The following is a 23,084-nucleotide window of genomic DNA, read 5'->3' as shown; positions in this document are numbered from 1 at the left end:
GGCCCCCAAATAGCCCTTGGGACACCGAGGAGCAGATAAGCAGGCAGATTTTAGAATGGTGTAGGAAATACAGGGTAGTAGTTATGGGTGATTTCAACTTCCCTCATATTGACTGGCACCTCCTGAGTGCAAGGGGGATAGATGGGGCTGAATTTGTCAGGTGTGTTCAGGAAGGATTCCTGACACAGTATGTAGACTGGCCGACAAGAGGACAAGCTATACTGGATCTAGTTCTGGGTAATGAACCTGGTCAGGTGACAGACCTCTTGGTGGGGGAGCATTTTGGTGAGAGTGACCACAACTTCCTTAGCTTCAGCATAGCTATGGAAAGGGATAAGGTCAGATGAGATGGTAAAGTGCTTAACTGGGGAAGGGCTAACTTTGAAGGGATGAGGCAGGAACTAGTGAGAGTAAATTGGAAACAGATGTTCAAAGGGGAAAGCACAGAAGTAATGTGAGAGAAGTTTAGGGACCACTTGAGCTGGGCTCAGGATAGGTTTGTCCCACTGAGGCAAGGAAAAATTAGTAGGAATAGGGAACTGTGGCTGATGAAACACGCGAAGTAACTCATCAGGAGGAAAAAGGAAGCATACGTTAGATATAAGAAGCAGGAAGTAGGAGGGGCTTATGAGAAATATAGGGTAGCCAGGAAGGAGCTAAAGGAAGGACTTAGGAGAGCTTGAAGGGGGGCATGAGAAGGCCTTGGCATGTAGGATTAAGGAGAACCCCAAGGCATTCTATGTGTATATATAGAATAGGAGGATGACAAGAACGAAGGTGGGACCGCTAAAGGATAAAGAGGGCAACATGTGCCTGGAAGTGGAGGAGGTTAGGGAGGTCCTAAATGAATACTTTGCTTCAGTATTCACAAGTGAAAAGGATCTTGATCAGGATGAGGTCAAAGTAGAGCAGGCCTGTGTGCTGGACAATGTGGAGATTAAGGAAGAAGAAGTGCTGGATCTTCTTAAAAACATTAAGATTGATAAATCCCCAGGGCCGGATATGATACACCCCAGGTTGTTGTGGGAATTGAGAGAAGAGATTGCAGAAGCATTAGCTATGATCTTTGAATCCTCTTTGGCTGCAGGGGAAGTGCCAGAGGACTGGAGAATGGCAAATGTAGTTCCCTTGTTTAAAAAAGGTAATAGGGACAAACCTGGGAACTATAGACTGGTGAGTCTTACATCAGTTGTATGCAAACTACTGGAAAGGATTCTTAAGGATAGGATCTACGAGCATTTGGAGAAGACCAGTTTACTCATGGATAGTCAACATGGCTTTGTGAAGGGGAGGTTGTGCCTCACGAGTCTGATTGAGTTTTTTGAAGAGGTAACAAAAGAAATTGATGAAAGTAGGGCAGTGGATGTGATCTACATGGACTTTAGCAAAGCATTTGACGAGGTCCCTCATGACAGACTCATCCAGAAAGTCATGAGGCATGGGATAAGTGGAACCTTGGCAGTTTGGATAAAAAATTGGCTTAAAGGAAGAAGGCAGAGGGTAGTTGTGGAAGGAAAGTATTCTGCCTGGAGGCCGGTGACTAGTGGAGTGCCGCAGGGGTCTGTCCTGGGACCCCTGTAATTCGTGATTTTTATAAATGACCTGGATGTAGAGGCGGAAGGATGGATGAGTAAGTTTGCGGATGACACGAAGATCGGAGGAGTTGTGGAAGTTGGTGAAGGTTGTCGAAGGTTACAAGAGGATATAGACAGGTTGCAGAGTTGGGCAGAAAAATGGCAGATGGAGTTCAATCTGGACAAGTGTGAGGTGATGCATTTTGGAAGGACAAACCAGAAAACTGAGTACAGGATTAATGGTCAGTTATTTAAGAGTGTGGATGAACAAAGGGACCTTGGGTTTCAAATCCACATATCTCTCAAGGTCGCTGCACAGGTTGATAGGATAGTTAAGAAGGCCTATGGGATGCTAACCTTCATTAACGGGGGATTGAGTTTAAGAGTAGAGAGGTCATGTTGCAACTCTACAAATCTCTGGTGAGACCGCACTTAGAGTATTGTGTTCAATTCTGGCCACCTCATTATAGGAAGGATGTGGAAGCTAAGGAGAGGGTGCAGAGGAGATTTACCAGGAAGTTGCCTGGTTTGGAGAACAGGTCATATGAAGCAAGGTTAGCAGAGCTGGGACTTTTCTCTTTGGAGTGTAGAAGAATGAGAGGGGACTTGATAGAGGTCTACAAGATTGTGAGAGGCATAGATAGGGTGGATAGTCAGTACCTGTTTCCCAGGGCACCAATAGCAAACACCAGAGGGCATAGGTACAAAGTTAAGGGAGGGAAGTATAGGGGAGACATCGGGGTAAGTTTTTTACACAGAGGGTTGTGAGTGCCTAGAATGACTTGCCAGGGATGGTGGTGGAGGCTAAAATATTAGGGGTATTTAAGAGCCTCTTGGACAGGCACATGGATGAAAGAGAAATGGAAGGTTATGGGGTAGTGTGGGTTTAGTACTTTTTTTAAGGATTATATGTGTCGGCACAACATGGAGGGCTGAAGGGCCTATACTGTGCTGTAACGTTCTATGGTTCTATGGTTCTATGGTTCTATAAGAGCCGGGATGTGATGTTGAGGCTCTATAAGGCACTCGTGAGACCACACTTGGAATATTGTGTGTAGTTTTGGGCTCCTTATTTTAGAAAGGACATTGGAGAGGGTTCAGAGAAGATTCACAAGAATGATTCCAGGAATGAGAGGGTTACCATATGAGGAACATCTGGCAGCTCTTGGGCTGTATTCCCTGGAGTTCAGGAGAATGAGGGGGGATCTCATAGAAACATTCCAAATGTTAAAAGACCTGAACAGATTGGATATGGCAAAATTATTTCCCATGGTAGGGGAGTCCAGAACATGAGGGCATGACTTCAGGACTTAAGGACGTCCATTTAGAACACAGATATGGAGAAATTACTTTAGTCAGAGGGTGGTAAATTTGTGGAATTTGTTGCCACGAGTGGCTGTGGAAGCCAAGTTATTGGGTGTCTATAAGGCAGAGATAGATAGGTTCTTGATTAGCCAGGGCATCAAGGGGTATGGGGAGAAGGCAGGGGAGTGGGGATGACTGGAAGAATTGGATCAGCCCATGACTGAAAGGCGGAGCAGACTCAATGAGCCGAATAACATATTTCTGCTTCTATACCTTATTGTCTTATAAGTACCTTTCAGGTCCTGTTCTTGGGGGCTTTGCTAACTCCTTATATTCACTGTGTAGGACCTCATCCCCTCATCCCCCTTTCTACCTACATCATTGGTGCCAACATGCACCATGGCTTCTGGCTGCTGACCTTCCCCTTCAGATATTCTGCAGCCACTTGGAGACCCTGGCACCTGAGAGGCGTACTACAATCCAGCAGTCCCCCCAATCACTGAGCCTCAAGTCACCCTGCTCTTGCGGACTTCACTCTCATCCGAAGAGCTCAGGAGTCGGCAACTCTCCCACTAAAAAATCTTTGGCTTTTATTGCAGGTAACCAGCATCTGCCACAATTTGCATTTCTCAAGTTGTTCTGTCAGAGGAGAGTAGGAGGATTCATTATTAGATTGGTTATGGATGTAGATGAGACTGCTTGACGTGCTCCACACACTCACCATGTCGATCGTGTTTGCAATGTCGAGCATCCTCTTCACCACAGCTTTCGTACTCTTCCCATAGACCTGGTACTGGAAAACAGTGATTAGACATGATGGAAATCCACTCGTTACACAATGTTCTAACCGACCCACACTCACCACCCAAACCACTCAATACACATCCCCACCCACACCCACCACCCAAACCACTCTGTACACAATGTTCTAACCGACCCACACCCACCACCCAAACCACTCAATACACATCCCCACCCACACCCACCACCCAAACCACTCTGTACACAATGTTCTAACCGACCCACACTCACCACCCAAACCACTCAATACACATCCCCACCCACACCCACCACCCAAACCACTCAGTACACATCCCCACCCACACCCACCACCCAAACCACTCTGTACACAATGTTCTAACCGACCCACACTCACCACCCAAACCACTCAATACACATCCCCACCCACACCCACCACCCAAACCACTCTGTACACAATGTTCTAACCGACCCACACTCACCACCCAAACCACTCAATACACATCCCCACCCACACCCACCACCCAAACCACTCTGTACACAATGTTCTAACCGACCCACACTCACCACTCAAACCACTCAGTACACATCCCCACCCACACCCACCATCCAAACCACTCAGTACACATCCCCACCCACACCCACCACCCAAACCACTCAGTACACATCCCCACCCACACCCACCACCCAAACCACTCAGTACACAATGTCCATCCCATCCACACCCACCACCCAAACCACTCAGTACACATCCCCACCCACACCCACCACCCAAACCACTCAATACACATCCCCACCCACACCCACCACTCAAACCACTCAGTATACATCCCCACCCACACCCACCACCCAAACCACTCAATACACATCCCCACCCACACCCACCACCCAAACCACTCAGTACACAATGCCCATCCCACCCACATCCACCACCCAAACCACTCTGTACACGTTGCCCATCCCACCCACACCCACCACCCAAACCACTCAGTACACATCCCCACCCACACCCACCACCCAAACCATTCAGTACACATCCCCACCCACATCCACCACCCAAACCACTCAGTACACATCCCCACCCACACTCACCACCCAAACCACTCAATACACATCCCCACCCACACCCACCACCCAAACCACTCAGTATACATACCCACCCACACCCACCACCCAAACCACTCAATGCACATCCCCACCCACACGCACCACCCAAACCACTCAATACACATCCCCACCCACACCCACCACCCAAACCACTCAGTACACAATGCCCATCCCACCCACATCCACCACCCAAACCACTCTGTACACGTTGCCCATCCCACCCACACCCACCACCCAAACCACTCAGTACACATCCCCACCCACACCCACCACCCAAACCATTCAGTACACATCCCCACCCACATCCACCACCCAAACCACTCAGTACACATCCCCACCCACACTCACCACCCAAACCACTCAATACACATCCCCACCCACACCCACCACCCAAACCACTCAGTATACATACCCACCCACACCCACCACCCAAACCACTCAATGCACATCCCCACCCACACGCACCACCCAAACCACTCAATACACATCCCCACCCACACCCACCACCCAAACCACTCAGTACACAATGCCCATCCCACCCACATCCACCACCCAAACCACTCTGTACACGTTGCCCATCCCACCCACTCTCACCACCCAAACCACTCAATACACATCCCCACCCACACCCACCACCCAAACCACTCAGTATGCATCCCCACCCACACCCACCACCCAAACCACTCAATACACATCCCCACCCACACCCACCACCCAAACCACTCAGTACACATTGCCCATCCCACCCACACCCACCACCCAAACCACTGTACACATCCCCACCCACACCCACCACCCAAACCACTCAATACACATCCCCACCCACACCCATCACCCAAACCACTCAGTATACATCCCCATCCACACCCACCACCCAAACCACTCAATACACATCCCCACCCACACCCACCACCCAAACCACTGAGTACACAATGCCCTGTCCGTAAGACATAAGACCATAATATATAGGAGCAGAATTAGGCCATCTGCTCCATCATTCAATCATGGCAGATCTATTTTTCTATCTCCTACTCAACCCCAATTCCTGGGCTTCTCCCCATAATTTTTGATGTCATGTCCAATCAAGAGCCTATCAACCTCTGCCTTAAATATACCCAACAGCCTGGCCTGCACAGCTTCATGTGGCAACAAATTCCACAAATTCACCAAACTTTGGCTGAAAAAAAGTCTCTGCATCTCTGTTTTGAAAGGGCAGCCTTCTATCCTGAGACTGTACCCTCTTGTTCCAAACTTTCCCACCACGGGAAACATCCTTTCCATATCTGCTCTGTCCAGGCTTTTTAACATTTGAAAGATTTCAATGAGATCCATCCACCCACCCCCCCCCCCCCCAATCCTTCTGAATTCTAGTGAGTACAGACCCAGAGCCATCAAGCGTTCCTCGTATGATAACCCTTTCATTCCTGGAATCACCCTTGTGAACCTCCTCTGGACCCTCTCCAATGCCAGCACATGTTTTCGAAGATGAGGGGCCCAAAACTGTTCACAATATTGAAGGTGAGGCCTCATCAGTACCTTATAAAGCCTCAGCATCACATCTCTGCTCTTGTATTCTAGACGTCATGAAATGAATGCTAACATGGCATTTGCCTTCCTCACCACCGACTCAACCTGCAAGTTAACCTTCAGGGTGTTCTGCACAAGGACTCCCAAGTCCCTTTGCGTGTCAGATTTCTGGATTTTCTCCCCATTTCGAAGATAGTCCACACATTTATACCTACAACCAAAGTGCATGACTATGCATTTTCCAACATTGTATTTCATTTGCCACCTTCTTGCCCAATCTTTGAATCTAAGTCATTCTACATCCTACCTGTTTTCTGAACACCACCTGCCCCTCCACCAATCTTCATATCACCTGCAAACATCTATTCCATCATCTAAATCATTTTTATATAGCATAAAAAGAAGCAGTGATCCCTGCGGAACTCCACTAGTCACTGGCAGCCAACCAGAAAAGGATCTTTTTATTCCCACTCACTGCCTTCTTACAATCAGGCAATGTGCTAACCATGTTAGTAACTTTCTCTCCTTCTCTCTTGTAACAGTAAATACACCCACTTCTCTTCCTTCACAAACTACAACATCAGACATACTGCTAGTGTCTTCCACAGTGAAGACTGATACAATATACTGGTTTAGTTTATCAGTCATCCCCTTATCTCTCGTTATTATTTCTCAGGCCTAATTTTCTAGCGGTCCTATATCCACTCTCATTTCTCTTTTATTTTTAACATACTTGAAAAATATTTCACTATCTACTTTGATATTATTTGCTAGCTTGCTTTCATATTTCATCTTTTCCCATGGCATGTGGAAGGGCATTCAGGACATCACCAACTACAGGACATCACCTGACTGCAAGTGATGCCTCCCTCCCAGATGCGCTGAACAACTTCTACGCTCATTTTGAGGTGGAAAATGACGTAGCAGCGAATAAGTCCATTAATCCTCCAGATGACCAGGTGCTGTATCTCACCGTGGCCGATGTGAGAAGAACCCTGTGCAGGGTCAACCCACGGAAGGCTGCTGGACCAGACAACATCCCTGGTAGAGTGCTCGGAGGATGTGCAGACCAGCTAGCAGATGTTCTCACTGACAACTTCAACATCTCCCTGAGCAACGTCACCATTCCAACGTGCTTCAAGGCCGCCACCATCATCCCCGTGCCAAAGAAGTCTTCGGTGTCCTGCCTAAATGACTACCATCCCGTTGCACTCACATCCATCATCATGAAGTGCTTTGAGAGGCTCGTCATGAGGCATATCAAGACCCTCACTGGACCCCCTGCAGTTTGCGTACCGTCCCAACCGCTCAACAGACAACACCATTGCCATCACCCTCCACCTGGCCCTAACCCATCTGGACAAAAAAGACATTTACATTTGAATGTTGTTCATAGACTTTAGTTCAGCATTCAACACAATCATCCCTCAGAAACTGATTGGAAAGCTGAGCCCACTGGGTCTGAACACCTCCCTCTGTAACTGGATCCTAGACTTCCTGACTGGGAGACCTCAGTCAGTCCGGATCGGAAGCAGCATCTCCAACACCATCACACGAGGGCTCCGCAGGGCTGCGTGCTCAGTCCACTGCTGTTCACTCTGCTGACCTACAACTGTGCTGCAACACATAGCTCGAACCACATCAAGTTCGCTGATGACATGACCGTGATGGGTCTCATCAGCAAGAACGATGAGTCAGCTTACAGAGAGGAGGTGCAGTGGCTAACAGACTGGTGCAGAGCCAACAACCTGTCTCTGAATGTGAACAAAACGAAAGAGATGGTTGTTGACTCCAGGAGGGCACCGAGTGACCACTCTCTGCTGAACATCGACGGCTCCTCATTAAAAGCAGCAAATTTCACCTTTCAAATTTCTTGGTGTTCACCTGGCAGAGAATCTCACCTGGTCCCTCAACACCAGCTCCATAGCAAAGAAAGCCCAGCAGCATCTCTACTTTCTGCAAAGGCTGAGGAAAGTCCATTTCCCACCCCCCCCATCCTCATCACATTCTATAGGGGTTGTATTGAGAGCATCCTGAGCAGCTGCATCACTGCCTGGTTTGGAAATTGCACCATCTCGGATTGCAAGACCCTGCAGCAGATAATGAGGTCAGCTGAGATCATCAGGGTCTCTCTTCCCGCCATTACAGACATTTACACTACACGCTGCATCTGCAAAGCAAACAGCATTATGAAGGACCCCATGCACCCCTCATACTAACTCTTCTACCTCCTGCCATCTGGAAAAAGGTACCAAAGCATTTGGGCTCTCATGACCAGACATGTAACAGTTTCTTCCCCCAAGCTATCAGACTCCTCAATACCTAGAGCCCGGACTTACTGCCCTCTACTGTGCCTATTGTCTTGTTTATTATTTATTGTAACGCCTGCACTGTTTTGTGCACTTTATGCAGTCCTGGGTAGGTCTGTAGTCTAGTGTTTTTTATTTCTGTTGTTTTTACGTAGTTCAGTGTAGTTTTTGTACTGTTTCATGTAGAATCATGGTCCTGAAAAATGTTGCCTCGTTTTTACTGTGTACTGTACCAGCAGTTATGGTCAAAATGGCAATAAAGAGAGACTTGACGACTTAAAACAATGATTTTCTTGGTGGCTGTATGTAGGTTCTTAAAATCTTCCCAATCCTCTATCTTCCCACTAATGTTTGCTTTGTTGAATGCCCTTTCTTTTGCTTTTACAATAGCTTTGACTTCCCTTATCAGCCACAGTTGTACTATTTTACCATTTGAGTGTTTCCTCAGTTTAGGAATCCACATGCCCTGCGTCTTCCTGATTTTTCCCAGATGCACAAGCCATTGCGGCTCTGCTGACATCTCTGCTAGCAGCTCACTGTCCAAACAATCCCACACTCCCACACAATCCCACCCCCACCATCCAAACAATCCCACACACCCACATAATCCCACCATCACACCCCCACCATCCAAACAATCCCACACTCCCACACAATCCCACCCCCACCATCCAAACAATCCCACACTCCCACACAATCCCACCCCCACCATCCAAACAATCCCACACTCCCACACAATCCCACCCCCACCATCCAAACAATCCCACACTCCCACACAATCCCACCCCCACCATCCAAACAATCCCACACTCCCACACAATCCCACCCCCACCATCACACCATCCAAACAATCCCACACTCCCACACAATCCCACCATCACACCCCCACCATCCAAACAATCCCACACTCCCACACAATCCCACCATCACTACCCCACCATCCAAACAATCCCACACTCCCACACAATCCCACCCCCACCATCCAAACAATCCCACACAATCCCACCCCCACCATCCAAACAATCCCACACTCCCACACAATCCCACCCCCACCATCCAAACAATCCCACACTCCCACACAATCCCATCACACCCCCACCATCCAAACAATCCCACACTCCCACACAATCCCACCCCCACCATCCAAACAATCCCACACTCCCATAGTCCCACCATCACACCCCCACCATCCAAACAATCCCACACTCCCACACAATCCCACCCCCACCATCCAAACAATCCCACACTCCCACACAATCCCACCATCACACCCCCACCATCCAAACAATCCCACACTCCCACACAATCCCACCCCCACCATCCAAACAATCCCACACACCCACATAATCCCACCATCACACCCCCACCATCCAAACAATCCCACACTCCCACACAATCCCACCCCCACCATCCAAACAATCCCACACTCCCACATAATCCCACCATCACACCCCCACCATCCAAACAATCCCACACTCCCACACAATCCCACCCCCACCATCCAAACAATCTCACACTCCCACACAATCCCACCATCACACCCCCACCATCCAAACAATCCCACACTCCCACACAATCCCACCCCCACCATCCAAACAATCCCACACTCCCACACAATCCCATCACACCCCCACCATCCAAACAATCCCACACTCCCACACAATCCCACCCCCACCATCCAAACAATCCCACACTCCCATAGTCCCACCATCACACCCCCACCATCCAAACAATCCCACACTCCCACACAATCCCACCCCCACCATCCAAACAATCCCACACTCCCAGACAATCCCACCATCACACCCCCACCATCCAAACAATCCCACACTCCCACACAATCCCACCCCCACCATCCAAACAATCCCACACACCCACATAATCCCACCATCACACCCCCACCATTCAAACAATCCCACACTCCCACACAATCCCACCATCACACCATCCAAACAATCCCACACTCCCACATAATCCCACCATCACACCCCCACCATCCAAACAATCCCACACTCCCACACAATCCCACCCCCACCATCCAAACAATCCCACACTCCCACACAATCCCACCCCCACCATCCAAACAATCCCACACTCCCACACAATCCCACCCCCACCATCCAAACAATCCCACACTCCCACACAATCCCACCCCCACCATCACACCATCCAAACCATCCCACACTCCCACACAATCCCACCATCATACCCCCACCATCCAAACAATCCCACACTCCCACACAATCCCACCCCCACCATCCAAACAATCCCACAATCTCACACAATCCCACCATCCCACCCCCACCATCCAAACAATCCCACACTCCCACACAATCCCACCATCACACCATCCAAACAATCCCACACTCCCACATAATCCCACCCCCAGCATCCAAACAATCCCACAATCTCACACAATCCCACCCCCACCATCACACCATCCAAACAATCCCACACTCCCACACAATCCCACCATCATACCCCCACCATCCAAACAATCCCACACTCCCGCACAATCCCACCCCCAGCATCCAAACAATCCCACAATCTCACACAATCCCACCCCCACCATCACACCATCCAAACAATCCCACACTCCCACACAATCCCACCATCATACCCCCACCATCCAAACAATCCCACACTCCCACACAATCCCACCGTCACACCATCCAAACAATCCCACACTCCCACACAATCCCACCATCACACCCCCACCATCCAAACAATCCCACACTCCCACACAATCCCACCCCCACCATCCAAACAATCGCACATTCCCACACAATCCCACCCCCACCATCCAAACAATCCCACACTCCCACACAATCCCACCATCATACCCCCACCATCCAAACAATCCCACACTCCCACACAATCCCACCCCACCATCCAAACAATCCCACATTCCCACACAATCCCACCCCACCATCCAAACAATCCTACATTCCCACACAATCCCACCCCCACTATCACACCATTCAAACAATCCCACACTCCCACACAATCCCACCATCACACCCCCACCATCCAAACAATCCCACACTCCCACACAATCCCACCATCACACCGTCCAAACAATCCCACACTCCCACACAATCCCACCATCACACCCCCACCATCCAAACAATCCCACACTCCCACATAATCCCACCATCACACCCCCACCATCCAAACAATCCCACACTCCCACACAATCCCACCCCACCATCCAAACAATCCCACACTCCCACACAATCCCACCCCCACCATCCAAACAATCCCACACACCCACATAATCCCACCATCACACCCCCACCATCCAAACAATCCCACATTCCCACACAATCCCACCCCCACCATCCAAACAATCCCACACTCCCACACAATCCCACCCCCACCATCCAAACAATCCCACACTCCCACACAATCCCACCATCACACCCCCACCATCCAAACAATCCCACACTCCCACACAATCCCACCCCCACCATCCAAACAATCCCACACACCCACATAATCCCACCATCACACCCCCACCATCCAAACAATCCCACACTCCCACACAATCCCACCCCCACCATCCAAACAATCCCACACTCCCACACAATCCCACCCCCACCATCCAAACAATCCCACACTCCCACACAATCCCACCATCACACCCCCACCATCCAAACAATCCCACACTCCCGCACAATCCCACCCCCACCATCCAAACAATCCCACACTCCCACACAATCCCACCCCACCATCCAAACAATCCCACACTCCCACACAATCCCACCCCCACCATCCAAACAATCCCACACTCCCACACAATCCCACCCCCACTATCACACCATTCAAACAATCCCACACTCCCACACAATCCCACCATCACACCCCCACCATCCAAACAAACCCACACTCCCACACAGTCCCTCCATCCAAACCATCCCACACAGTCCCACCCCTGTAATCTTATCATCTAAATGATCTTTATCGTTCTCATATTACAGCCTATCACCATAAAACACAGGTGCAATATTAGGCCATTTGGCCCATCAGATCGGTGCTGTCTCATGGCTGAATTATAATCCCTTGTAACCTTATTCTCCTGCCTTCTCTTCATAACCTTACAATAACCTATTGACTTCTGCTTTAAATATACATAATGAATTTGCATCTTCAGCTGTCTATGGCAATGACTTCCAAATATTCACCACCCTCAAACAGAAGAAATTACCTCTCATCTCTGTTTTTAAGGGACAACCTTTTATTTTTAGGCTGTGTCCTTCGGTCCTAACCCCCGGACTATTGGAATCCTCCTCTCCATGTTCATTCTATCTTGGTCTTTCAATATTCAATATAGTTTCAATGAAATCTTTCTAAACAGGCCCAGAGACATCAAACATTCTTCATACGTTAATCATTTAATTCTTGAAATCATTCTCATGTACCTCCTCATGAACCAATGCCAGCACATTGTCCTGTGATTAGGCTAGGGTTAAATCAGGGGATGCTGGGTGGTGTAGCTCGAAGTTGTACTGGGTACGTTGATTACTCAGCCCAGTTCCTTGAAACACCCATCACCTGTATGGAAATATGAGACACACCTGTGCTTGGGGAATACTGGTCCTCCCAGACTTCATAATCAGGTTTAATATTTCTGACTTATGTTATGAAATTAGTTGTTATGTGGCACCTCCACTGCTGGTACAACAACGCATCTCGGTAGCACAGGGGTTAGCTTTCCGCTTTACATCGTCGGTGACTGGGCTTCAATTCCCACTGCTGCCTGAATGCTCCCACCGAGACCTCCGGTGCTCCAGTTTCTTCCCTCATTCTGACGGTGTAGGGCTAGGGAGTAAGTCGTGGGCACGCCATTTTGTCACCAGAAGCAAAGCAACACTTGCAGCCTGCCCCTAGCACAACCTCGGGTTGTGTTGGTTGTTAACACAAGCAACACATTTCACTGGATGCTTTGATATACATGTGACAGATAATGCTAATCTTTCTCTTTTGGACCTAAAGTATTCCCTCCCACACACTCGCAGCCTTTGAAAGACACAGCTGTCTCACAATGGGAGCTTAAGAGCAACAGGAGAGTACTCAGTGAATGGCCACATCCTTGCACAGAGCCATCTTGGTGGGGGGGGGGGGGGGGGGGCAAGTCCACAGGTCCCTGGAGGTGGTAACACTAGCAGACAGGCTGCTAAAGAAGGTACATGCCCTGCTTGCCTTCACTGGTCAGAGCGATGAGTATAAAAGTTGGGAAGGCGCATTGCAGCTACATAAAACTTTGAACAGGCAACATTCAGACAATTGTCAGAGGTTCTGAAGGATGTGGAAGATTTGGAGAGTGACAGAGGAGATTCGACAGGAAGTTGCCTAGATCTGAGATTACTAGCTAGAAGGAGAAATTAGACAAACAAATTGTTTTCTGTAGAGTGAGGGTGGACTTGAGAGGTTGGTTTATAAGATAATTACAGGTACAGCCAGAGTAGACGGTCAGAGTCTTACCCCAGGATGGAAATGTTATACACTAGTGGGCATAGGCTTAAGGTGAAAAGGGTAAGTTTAAACACATTTTCTTTTACTCAGAGAGTGGTGGGTGCCTGGAACGGACTGCCAGAGTCAATGGTGGAAGCAAGGGGGATGTCAGAGGTAAATTTTACACAAAATGATGGTGGTATGGAACTTGCTGCTAAGGGTGGTGGTAGAGGAATTTATGTTAGGGACATACAAAAGCCTCTTAGATAGTCACATGGACAATCAAAATTGGAGAGGTATGTAAGAGGAAAGAGTTAGGTTGTTCTTACAGTTGGTAAAAATGTTGGCATACCATAGTGGCTAAAGAGCTTGTACTGTACTGAAATATGTTCTATGTTTAGATGATAGCAGCTTTGAAGAGGTATTTATACAGGCACATGAGCTGGCAGGGGATTGAGGTACGTAGACCATGAGAAGGTAGATAGGATTAGTTTAATATGGTCAGTGCAGACACAGAGGCAGTCCTGTACTGTTCTCTGTTTGATCAACATTAGCTAATTCCTCTCCTCTGTGTCCAGCCTGAGCCATGGATCTCAGCACTGGGCTTGGTACTGATGTCAGAAGAAGCAACAAACCTCTGCATTGTCTGCCACCAGAACCATCTCCACGTACTTCATCTCTTGCAGAATATTCCTCTTCATCTGGAAAGGGAAATAACCTGTTAGTGTGAGACAAGATGGAATAGTAGCCTGTCTGAGAGACTGTAACCAACAGATTTTACACTGTATCTCTGTATTATCCACTGGCGCCATGGTAGTGTGGTGGTTAACGTGATGCTGTTGCAACTCAGGGCATTCCAGCGTGAAGAGTTCAATTCTGGTACCACCTGTAAGGACCTTCATGCCATGAGGTGAGCAGGTTTCCTCCAACAGTCCAAACATGTGGATTGGTCATTGTAAATTGACCCGTGATAGGGCAAGTGTTAAATAGGTGGCTGCTGGACAGGGCGGCCCATTAGGTCAGAATTGTCTGGTCCATGTTACATCGCTAAATGAAATAAAATAAAATTAGGATAAAAAGAAGGATAAAGGCAGAGATTAATTTTCTTTGTCACATCTACACTGAGGCATTAGACCTACAGTGAAACGTGTCATTTTGCATCAATGACAAACACAGTGTCAGGGTGCGCTGGGACCCCCCCACACAAACTTTGCCGTGCCCATGAACCCTAACCGGTACATCTTTAGACTGTGGGTGGAAACCGGAGTGGCCAGAGGAAACGCACGGGGTCACTAGGAGAATGTGTACACTCCTCATGGAGGGTGGTGAGGATCAAACTCGGCTCGCAGGTGCTGTGATAGTGTTACACTACCATGTCGCCCTTTTAACCATGATCTTTACCCGGTTGATTTCAAATGCTCACTTTTCAGATGGCACTTTAGATGCCCGCTTCCCTCTCCTTTCTCAGAATGTGGCTGGGATGCCACTGAGGGTTCCCGCTCAATCTCAGGTAATCATTCACGCAACGACACACCCCCCCACTAAACACAACCTCCCTCTACCATAGCACCACAGTCACTGGCACAGGCTACTCAAGCGGTGTCTCCCAAAGCTGCCACTCTCTCCACAGATGCTGACTGACTTGCTGAGTGTTTTCAAATTAGCCATAGTTGCACATCACAGCTGAAAGGGGAGAACTTCAGACAAGACCATAAGATACAGGAGAAAATTAGATGGCCCAACAAGGCTGTTCACGTACCATCATAGCTGATTTATTATGCCTCTAAACCCCATTCTCTGGCCTTCTCATAACCTTTAATGCCCTGACTAATCAAGAACCTATCAACTTCTGCTTTGAATATTCTCAGAGACTCGTCCCTCCATGACTGTCTCTGACTGTGAATTCCCTGGTAATGAGCAGCACTCCAATGGAGGAAATTGAGGGGACTCTGGCAACGTCTGTGGGTGGTGGTAAGGTGAAGCTCTGAGTTGTTCCACCAGCTAGTTGCTTTAATACAGATCGCAGCAACTGCAGTCTCCTGTGATTCCCTTAGGGGTAACCGAAAACACAGGCCTAGCACTCGGAAATGGCATTTTAATACCCAGCCTCCTGGTTCAAAGGTAAAATCTCAGACTCTTGGTGTCCCATGCATGGGTGAGTGAATTAGAGGGGAGCACTACAAAACAGGAAAAACTGGTATAACAGATCCCATGTCCTATCTGCCCTGATCTGCCTGATCTGTCACCACCTGCCCTGTCACTACCTCCCTGTCCCCATCTCCCCGTCTCCACCTGTCCTGTCTCCACCTTCCCTGTCTCCACCTCCCTGCCCCCACCTCCCTGTCCCCATCTCCCCGTTCTCCACCTGTCCTGTCTCCACCTCCCCTGTCTCCACATCCGCTGTCCCCATCTTCCCGTCTATACCTGTCCTGTCTCCACCTCCCCTGTCCCCACCTCCCCTGTCCCCATCTTCCAGTCTCCACCTCCCCTGTCTCCACCTCCCTGTCCCCATCTCCCTATCTCACCTCCCCTGTCCCCATCTCCCCGTCTCCACCTGTCCTGTCTCCACCTCCCCTGTCTCCACCTCCCCTGTCCCCATCTCCCCGTCTCACCTGTCCTGTCTCCACCTCCCCTATCTCCACCTCCCCTGTCCCCATCTCCCTGTCTCCACCTGCCCTGTCTCCACCTCCCCTGTCTCCACCTCCCCTGTCCCCACCTCCCCTGTCCCCATCTCCCTATCTCCACCTCCCCTGTCTCCACCTGCCCTGTCTCCACATCCGCTGTCCCCATCTTCCCGTCTATACCTGTCCTGTCCTCCACCTCCCCTGTCCCCACCTGCCCTGTCCCCACCTCCCCTGTCCCCCACCTCCCCTGTCTCCACCTGCCCTGTCTCCACCTCCCCCATCTCCACCTCCCCTGTCTCCACATCCGCTGTCCCCATCTTCCCGTCTATACCTGTCCTGTCTCACCTCCCCTGTCCCCACCTGCCCTGTCCCCACCTCCCCTGTCCCCACCTCCCCTGTCCCCATCTTCCAGTCTCCACCTCCCCTGGTCTCCACCTCCCCTGTCCCCATCTCCCTATCTCCACCTCCCCTGTCTCCACCTGCCCTGTCTCCACCTCCCCCATCTCCACCTCCCCTGTCTCCACCTCCCCTGTCCCCACCTCCCATGTTTCCCCCTCCCCTGTCTCCACCTCCCCTGTCACTACCTCCCCTGTCCCCACCTCCCCTGTCTCCACCTCCCCTGTCCCCATCTCCCCATATCCACCTCCCCTGTCTCCAGCTCCCCTGTCCCCACCTCCCCTGTCACTACCTCCCCTGTCCCCACCTCCCCTGTCTCCACCTCCCCTGTCCCCATCTCCCCATATCCACCTCCCCTGTCTCCACCTCCCCTGTCACTACCTCCCCTGTCCCCACCTCCCCTGTCTCCACCTCCCCTGTCCCCATCTCCCCATATCCACCTCCCCTGTCTCCAGCTCCCCTGTCCCCATCTCCCCATATCCACCTCCCCTGTCTCCACCTCCCCTGTCCCCATCTCCCCATCTCCACCTCCCCTGTCCCCACCTCCCCTGTCCCCACCTCCCCTGTCCCCATTTCCCCTGTCTCCACCTCCCCTGTCCCCATCTCCCCATACCCACCTCCCCTGTCTCCAGCTCCCCTGTCCCCATCTCCCTGTCCCCACCTCCCATGTCTCCCCCTCCCCTGTCTCCACCTCCTCTGTCTCCACCACCCATGTCTCCCCCTCCCCTGTCCCACCTCCCCTGTCTCCACCTCCCCTGTCCCATCTCCCCTGTCCCCACATCCCATGTTTCCCCCTCCCCTGTCCCACCTCCCCTGTCCCACCTCCCCTGTCTCCCCTCCCCTGTCCCACCTCCCCTGTCTCCCCCTCCCCTGTCCAACCTCCCCTGTCCCCACCTCCCATGTTTCCCCCTCCCCTGTCTCCTCCTCCCCTGTCCCCACCTCCCCTGTCCCCACCTGCCCTGTCCCCACCTCCCCTGTCCCCACCTCCCGTCTCCACCTGCCCTGTCTCCACCTCCCCCATCTCCACCTCCCCTGTCTCCACATCCGCTGTCCCCATCTTCCCGTCTATACCTGTCCTGTCTCCACCTCCCCTGTCCCCACCTGCCCTGTCCCCACCTCCCCTGTCCCCACCTCCCCTGTCCCCACCTCCCCTGTCTCCACCTCCCCTGTCCCCATCTCCCCATATCCACCTCCCCTGTCTCCAGCTCCCCTGTCCCCACCTCCCCTGTCACTACCTCCCCTGTCCCCACCTCCCCTGTCTCCACCTCCCCTGTCCCCACCTCCCATGTTTCCCCCCTCCCCTGTCTCCACCTCCCCTGTCACTACCTCCCCTGTCCCCACCTCCCCTGTCTCCACCTCCCCTGTCCCCATCTCCCCATATCCACCTCCCCTGTCTCCAGCTCCCCTGTCCCCATCTCCCCATATCCACCTCCCCTGTCTCCACCTCCCCTGTCCCCATCTCCCCATCTCCACCTCCCCTGTCCCCACCTCCCCTGTCCCCACCTCCCCTGTCTCCACCTCCTCTGTCTCCACCTCCCATGTCTCCCCCTCCCCTGTCCCACCTCCCCTGTCTCCACCTCCCCTGTCCCATCTCCCCTGTCCCCACCTCCCATGTTTCCCCCTCCCCTGTCCCACCTCCCCTGTCTCCTCCTCCCCTGTCCCCACCTCCCCTGTCCCCACCTGCCCTGTCCCCACTTCCCCTGTCCCCACCTCCCGTCTCCACCTGCCCTGTCTCCACCTCCCCCATCTCCACCTCCCCTGTCTCCACATCCGCTGTCCCCATCTTCCCGTCTATACCTGTCCTGTCTCCACCTCCCCTGTCCCCACCTGCCTGTCCCCACCTCCCCTGTCCCCACCTCCCCTGTCCCCACCTCCCCTGTCTCCACCTCCCCTGTCCCCATCTCCCCATATCCACCTCCCCTGTCTCCAGCTCCCCTGTCCCCACCTCCCCTGTCACTACCTCCCCTGTCCCCACCTCCCCTGTCTCCACCTCCCCTGTCCCCACCTCCCATGTTTCCCCCTCCCCTGTCTCCACCTCCCCTGTCACTACCTCCCCTGTCCCCACCTCCCCTGTCTCCACCTCCCCTGTCCCCATCTCCCCATATCCACCTCCCCTGTCTCCAGCTCCCCTGTCCCCATCTCCCCATATCCACCTCCCCTGTCTCCACCTCCCCTGTCCCCATCTCCCCATCTCCACCTCCCCTGTCCCCACCTCCCCTGTCCCCACCTCCCCTGTCTCCCCCTCCCCTGTCCAACCTCCCCTGTCCCCACCTCCCATGTTTCCCCCTCCCCTGTCTCCTCCTCCCCTGTCCCACCTCCTCTGTCCCACCTCCTATCTCCACCTCCCCGTCTCCACCTCCCCCTGTCCCACCTGTCTCCACCTCCCCCTGTCCCACCTCTCCTGTCTCCACCTCCGCTGTCTCCACCTGCCCTATCTCCACCTGCCCTGTCCCACCTCCCCTGTCCCCAGCTCCCCTGTCCCACCTCCCCTGTCTCCACCTCCCCTGTCTCCACCTCCCCTGTCCCACCTCCCCTGTCTCCACCTGTCCTGTTTCCACCTGCCCTGTCTCCTCCCCTGTCTCCACCTGCCCTATCCCACCTCCCATCTCCACCTCCCCTGTCTCCACCTGTCCTGTTTCCACCTGCCCTGTCTCCACCTGCCCTGTCTCCTCCCCTGTCCCCAGCTCCCCTGTCTCCACCTCCCCTGTCCCTACCTCCCCGTCTCCACTTCTCCTGTCCCCACCTCTCCTATCCCCCCCTCCCCTGTCCCACCTCCCCTGTCTCCCCTCCCCTGTCCCACCTCCCCTGTCTCCACCTCCCCTGTCCCACCTCCCCTGTCCCCACCTCCCATGTTTCCCCCTCCCCTGTCCCACCTCCCCTGTCTCCCCTCCCCTATCTCCTCCTTCCCTGTCCCACCTCCCCGTCCCACCTCCCCTGTCCCCACCTCCTCTGTCCCACCTCCCGTCTCCACCTCCCTTCCCCACCTCCTCTGTCCCACCTCCTTTCTCCACCTTCCCTGTCTCCACCTCCCCCTGTCCCACCTCCCGTCTCCACCTCCCCCTGTCCCACCTCCCCTGTCTCCACCTCCGCTGTCTCCACCTGCCCTATCTCCACCTCCCGTGTCTCCACCTGTCCTGTTTCCACCTGCCCTGTCTCCACCTGCCCTGTCTCCACCTCCCCTGTCTCCACCACCCCTGTTTCCACCTCCCCTGTCTCCACCTCCCGTGTCTCCACCTGTCCTGTTTCCACCTGCCCTGTCTCCACCTGCCCTGTCTCCTCCCCTGTCCCCACCTCCCCTGTCTCCACCACCCCTGTCTCCACCTCCCGTGTCTCCACCTGTCCTGTTTCCACCTGCCCTGTCTCCACCTGCCCTGTCTCCTCCCCTGTCCCCACCTCCCCTGTCTCCACCACCCCTGTCTCCACCTCCCGTGTCTCCACCTGTCCTGTTTCCACCTCCCCTGTCTCCACCTGCCCTGTCTCCTCCCCTGTCTCCACCTGCCCTGTCTCCTCCCCTGTCTCCACCTGCCCTAACCCACCTCCCGTCTCCACCTCCCCTGTCTCCACCTGTCCTGTTTCCACCTGCCCTGTCTCCACCTGCCCTGTCTCCTCCCCTGTCCCCAGCTCCCCTGTCTCCACCTCCCCTGACCCCACCTCCCCTGTCTCCACCTCCCCCTGTCCCTACCTCCCCGTCTCCACTTCTCCTGTCCCCACCTCTCCTATCCCCACCTGCCCTGTCTCACCTGCCCTGTCCCCACCTGCCCTGTAATCACCTGCAGCTACTAATTATGTATTCCTATTATTCCTTTTTGCTCTGTATCCTGTTTGGTTTTCATTTAGAAAAGTAATTTTGTGTCATGTGTCAGTTCAGCCTTTAATATCAGGAATGCAGAGGAACAGAGAGATCTGGGAATATCAGTTGATTGTCTGAAGTAAATACTCCCTTGACAATACAGCTGATGTAATATAATGTTTTCTGGCTGGAGCCAGTCCAACCCTGCTTGGAATGGAGCCAGACAACTGCAGCTCACCTCCCTGCTCCTTTGTCTCTTCTCCACACGTGAAGGCCAGGAGCTGGACGTGGTTGTCAGATGTTATGTGACATTCACGCATTGAGTGGCAACTCATCAACACTACCCTCCTCAGCTATGACAGCCTGAAGGAATTTTGTTGCTTGTAGCTACACTGGACAGGTGGGCACCTGTATTGCAAATAACCCTTAATGTGCGCGAGTCAGTCAGCATGGAGTAAAGGAATTGCTCGAGGAATATAAAGAATGTAAAAGGAATCTTAAGAAAGAGATTAGAAAAGCTAAAAGAAGATACGAGGTTGGTTTGGCAAATAAGGTGAAAGTAAATCCGAAAGGTTTCTACAGTTATATTAAAAGCAAGAGGATAGTGAGGGATAAAATTGGCCCCTTAGAGAATCAGAAGTGGTCAGCTATGTGTGGAGCCAAGGGAAATGGGAGAGATTTTGAACAATTTCTTCTCTTCGGTATTCACTAAGGAGAAGGATATTGAATTGTGTAAGGTGTGGGAAACAAGTAAGGAAGTTATGGAACCTATGACAATTAAAGAGGTGGAAGTACTGGCGCCTTTAAGAAATTTAAAAGTCGATAAATCTCCAGGTCCTGACAGGATATTCCCCAGGACCTTGAGGGAACTTTGTGTAGAAATAGCAGGAGCTCTGACGGAGATCTTTAAGATGTCATTAGAAACGGGGATTGTGCCGGAGGATTGGCATATCGCTCATGTGGTTCCATTGTTTACAAAGGGTTCTAGAAGTAAGCCTACCAATTATAGACCTGTCAGTTTGACATCAGTGGTGGGTAAATTAATGGAAAGTATTCTTAGAGATAGTATTAATAATTATCTGGATAGACAGGATCTGATTAGGAGTAGCCAGCATGGATTTGTGCGTGGAAGGTCATGCTTGACAAACCTTATTGAATTTTTTGAAGAAGTTACGAGGAATGTTGACGAGGGTAAGGCAGTGGATGTAGTCTATATGGACTTCAGCAAAGCCTTTGACAAAGTTCCACATGGAAGGTTAGTTAAGAAGGTTCATTCGTTAGGTATTAATGCTGGAGTAGTAATAAAATGGATTCAACAGTGGCTAGATGGGAGATGCCAGAGAGTAGTGGTGGATAATTGTTTATCGGGATGGAGGCCGGTGACTAGCGGGGTGCCTCAGGGATCTGTTTTGGGCCCAATGTTGTTTGTAATATACATAAATGATCTGGATGATGGGGTGGTAAATTGGATTAGTAAGTATGCCGATGATACTAAGGTAGGAGGTGTTGTGGATAATGAGGTGGGTTTTCAAAGCTTGCAGGGAGATTTATGCCGGTTAGAAGAATGGGCTGAACATTGGCAGATGGAGTTTAATGCTGAGAAGTGTGAGGTTCTACATTTTGGCAGGAATAATCCAAATAGAACATACAGGGTAAATGGTAGGGCATTGAGGAATGCAGAGGAACAGAGAGATCTGGGAATAACAGTGCATAGTTCCCTGAAGGTGGAGTCTCATGTAAATAGGGTGGTGAAGAAGGCTTTTGGAACACTGGCCTTTATAAATCAAAGCATTGAGTACAGAAGTTGGAATGTAATGTTAAAATTGTACAAGGCATTGGTAAGGCCAAATTTAGAATATTGTGTGCAGTTCTGGTCACCGAATTATAGGAAAGATATCAATAAATTAGAGAGAGTGCAGAGACGATTTACTAGGATGTTACCTGGGTTTCAGCACTTAAGTTACAGAGAGAGGTTGAACAAGTTAGGTCTCTATTCATTGAAGCGTAGAAGGTTGAGGGGGGATTTGATCGAGGTATTTAAAATTTTGAGAGGGATAGATAGAGTTGACGTGAACAGGCTGTTTCCATTGAGAGTAGGGGAGATTCAAATGAGAGGACATGATTTGAGAGTTAGGGGGCAGAAGTTTAAGGGAAACACGAGGGGGTATTTCTTTACTCAGAGAGGGATAGCTGTGTGGAATGAGCTTCCTGTAGAAGTAGTAGAGGCCAGTTCAGTTGT

General features: G+C 51.4%; 1 protein-coding gene across 3 annotated transcripts in view; it reads right to left on the bottom strand.

Moving 5' to 3' along the window:
• LOC132392013 (disintegrin and metalloproteinase domain-containing protein 12-like) overlaps nt 1-23,084 on the bottom strand; it is a 265,513-nt gene that overhangs the window by 111,427 nt on the left and 131,002 nt on the right. For all 3 annotated transcript variants that reach the window (XM_059965910.1, XM_059965912.1, XM_059965911.1), the window contains exons 7-8: nt 14,671-14,736; nt 3,601-3,672 (exon numbers count right to left, since the gene is read on the bottom strand). In XM_059965910.1, the coding sequence (XP_059821893.1) occupies nt 3,601-3,672; nt 14,671-14,736 (138 nt within the window). The remainder of the gene's footprint in view (nt 1-3,600; nt 3,673-14,670; nt 14,737-23,084) is intronic.

The sequence above is a fragment of the Hypanus sabinus genome, chromosome 3, assembly GCF_030144855.1.
Source record: "Hypanus sabinus isolate sHypSab1 chromosome 3, sHypSab1.hap1, whole genome shotgun sequence".
Taxonomy (NCBI): domain Eukaryota; kingdom Metazoa; phylum Chordata; class Chondrichthyes; order Myliobatiformes; family Dasyatidae; genus Hypanus; species Hypanus sabinus.
Note: the sequence above shows the minus strand (reverse complement) of the source record. Positions and strands in the feature narration are given on the sequence as shown.